Raw genomic sequence first — 2,795 nt, 5'->3', positions numbered from 1 at the left:
CCAAAACCTTATCTGGGAAAAGGTAACTGCCGGGAGAAAGAGACACTTTGTACTTGGTGTTTTTTTTTGTTTTTGTTTTTGTTTTGCACCGAATGCCTTCAAGGCATGACTGGCTGTCTTGTGTTGTGGGGATCGAACCACAGCAACCTGAGCCTGACTGCTTTGTTGAAGCAGCCACTTAAAGAACTGAGCTAAGGGGCAGGCCCCCGACACTTTGTACTTGGATCAGGACTGAATGCAAACACTTGTCAAACCATAGAATGCAGTTCAACTGTGCAGGTGGGGAGTGAGGATACTGAGGGAGGAGAATCTGGATGAGGCTCTCTGGAAGGGGCCTTCCTCTGTTCCTGTATGAAGGGCAGATCAAAAGGGAGAAGGGTCCTGGGCTCGGCAGCACGCACCTGTAACCCCGGAACTCGGGTGGCTCAGGCAGGAGGATCACTGCTGGTTGGAGGCCACCCTGGGCTACGTAGTGACAGTTTTTTTCAGGTAATTGGCTTAGCAGAGAAACAGGCAGAAAGAAGAAGGGAAAGGGGCTTTATTTTCTTTGAGGACATGGAGAGAAGAGAGAATGTGGGGAAGGATGAGGAATTCTCTGGATTGGAACAAAGGGAGGCTGAGGCTTTTATGGCCTTTGCCAGGGGTGGAGTTTGAAGGGGATGTTTAGATACACCTGAGAGAGCTGACTGGGTGTCTTCCCTGAAGCAGCAGGAAGGGTGAAAGGAAATTGTACCCTGGGCTAAGTTGGAGAAGAAGGCGGAGGTGCTCTTGGGGAAGGTGGGCTTGTTTTTAAGGGCATCAGCCAATTAGATGACCACCATAATGATTTTAGCGATTCATAGTAGGGCCAGAACCTATCACATAGTCAGTTTAAAAGTGGCCTGAACTATATCACAAGACCCTGCCTCAAAATGCCAAAAAGAGGAGGAGGAGGAGGACGAGGAAGAGAAGGAGGAGGAGGAGAAGGAGGAAGACGAGAGAAAGGGAAAGCCCCTCTTATCATAGCTCAAGCTGGGATCCCCAGCCTCCTCTTCCCAATAAAGCTGCAAAGGCCCGAAGAGCTGACCTGGGCCGGTCGCTCAGGGTCACTGGAGAGCGCAGTTCAGACAAAATACTGTGGGCAAAAGTGAAACCGGATGGAGCCGGGGCCGCTGGCCAGGCTCTGGCTGCAGGTAGGGCTCACGCTCTCCTTCATGTGGGGACAGAGAGAGGCCGTTTGCTCTGTTCTCAGCCAGACACGCAGGCTGAAAGGGAAGTCGGCAGAATCACGGGCGACTCCGCCCTCAGGCTTGGGAAGAGCCGCTTGCCCCACAGCCCCCCACAGCCCCCCACAGCGCCCCACAGCCCCCGGGACCGCCCCTCTCTGAAGACAGCGACTCCTCGAGAGATCGAGAGATCGTCATGAACTACTCCTTGTCCCTGACGCCTTTCGTACACTTTCCCTCCCAGCAAAGCCCAGCAGCCGTCTAGGTCCTCCCGGACCCTGAGTGAGAAGCGCGCTGCTTCCCCGAGCGCACACAGCCCCGACAACGCCCTGGGCCAGGTGAGAGCCAGGCGCTGGCACAGCGTCCAGGGTCGCCCCCACGTTTCTAAGAATCACCCATGACCTTCATGAGGAGCCTTGCTTTCTGCTTTGTCTTATTTTTGAAAGACATTAGAAAGCATAGGCTACTTCTGCTAAGAACAGAATAGTGCAGCTGACCGGATTTGCCCTTGCTTTAAGGTTCTAGTACGGCCTTTTGTAGAAGTCTCTTTTCAACGAACGGTGTGCCGCACAGCCACGGCCGAAGGACCAAATCCCAGCTGGAATGAAGAACTTGAGTTTCCCTTCAGGTGAGCGCAGCTGTCTTGAAGGAGCCTGAGGATCGCTTGAACAGTGTGAAGGCCACGGAGGCCCAGTGAGGAACGGCGGAGGCGAGGCAGCTGGTAGCTGGGAGGAGGGGCCGGGGCCAGACCCCAAGTCCTACCTGTGTCTCTCAGCCACAGGGGACTCCACAGAAATGGAACAGTGTCTGGTTTGGAACCTGGGGTCACGGTGGGACACTCTGTGTCTGGCTTTTTTATTGTTTGTTTGTTCATTTGTGACAGGATCTCACAAAGGTGCTAACTTCCCTAGGCTGGGTTTGAACTTATGATCCTCCTGCCTCAGACTCTCAGAGTACTAGGATTCCAGGCATAAGCCAGCATGTCTAGCAGGCTTTGGCTTCCTGTATCACCAAATTTCTCATTACCTTGACTCCACTGACCCTGCCCTCCTTGTCCTGTCCTTAAGCAAGATTGAAGCGCCCTAGGTCTCCTAAATGACATCTTTGTCCTTGCAAAAAAAAAACAAGCATTCCACAACACTGATCCAAGAATTCCAGCTATTTTAATGATTTTTATTATTTTAGTACTTAAAGGACCCTTATCCAAACTTCTGCTTTTATGGAGAAGAAACAAATATCCATAAAGGGAAGGTGATGTACTAAAGCCACACAATAACGTAGCGACAGAGTAGGGCTAGCAGGGAACAGACACCACTGTCAAAACAGCAGAGAACACTGCCACTTGAATGCGAACACCAGCCCCTCCAGGAAGAGCCCTGCCCCCTGCACTGGTTTCCTCCTGTATGAGAAAGTGAGTGGAAGGGAAGGAGCTCAGCTCCGCAGCGACAGGCTGGCTCCTGGGAGCTGCAGTGCTAGGCAGCCCGTGTCCTGGGAGGCCTGTGGCCCTGCACCGAGCCAGCGCCATCCCTGCAGCTGCTGCTTGCCCAGCTTCCGGTGGGCTTGGCAGAAATGCTAAGACTCAAAAAAAAA

General features: G+C 52.9%; 1 protein-coding gene across 3 annotated transcripts in view; it reads left to right on the top strand.

The window, feature by feature from the left end:
• Cc2d2a (coiled-coil and C2 domain containing 2A) overlaps positions 1-2,795 on the top strand; it is a 123,905-nt gene that overhangs the window by 85,608 nt on the left and 35,502 nt on the right. For 2 of the 3 annotated variants that reach the window (XM_023699587.1, XM_004624556.2), the window contains 2 exons: positions 1,450-1,543; positions 1,724-1,833. The exons of the other annotated variant lie outside the window; for it this stretch is intronic. In XM_023699587.1, coding sequence (XP_023555355.1) covers positions 1,450-1,543; positions 1,724-1,833 — 204 coding nt within the window. The remainder of the gene's footprint in view (positions 1-1,449; positions 1,544-1,723; positions 1,834-2,795) is intronic. 3 annotated transcript variants of the gene reach the window in all.

Source organism: Octodon degus, unplaced genomic scaffold, assembly GCF_000260255.1.
Source record: "Octodon degus isolate 3935 unplaced genomic scaffold, OctDeg1.0 scaffold00006, whole genome shotgun sequence".
NCBI lineage: Eukaryota > Metazoa > Chordata > Mammalia > Rodentia > Octodontidae > Octodon > Octodon degus.
This window is presented reverse-complemented; position numbering and strand designations above follow the sequence as displayed.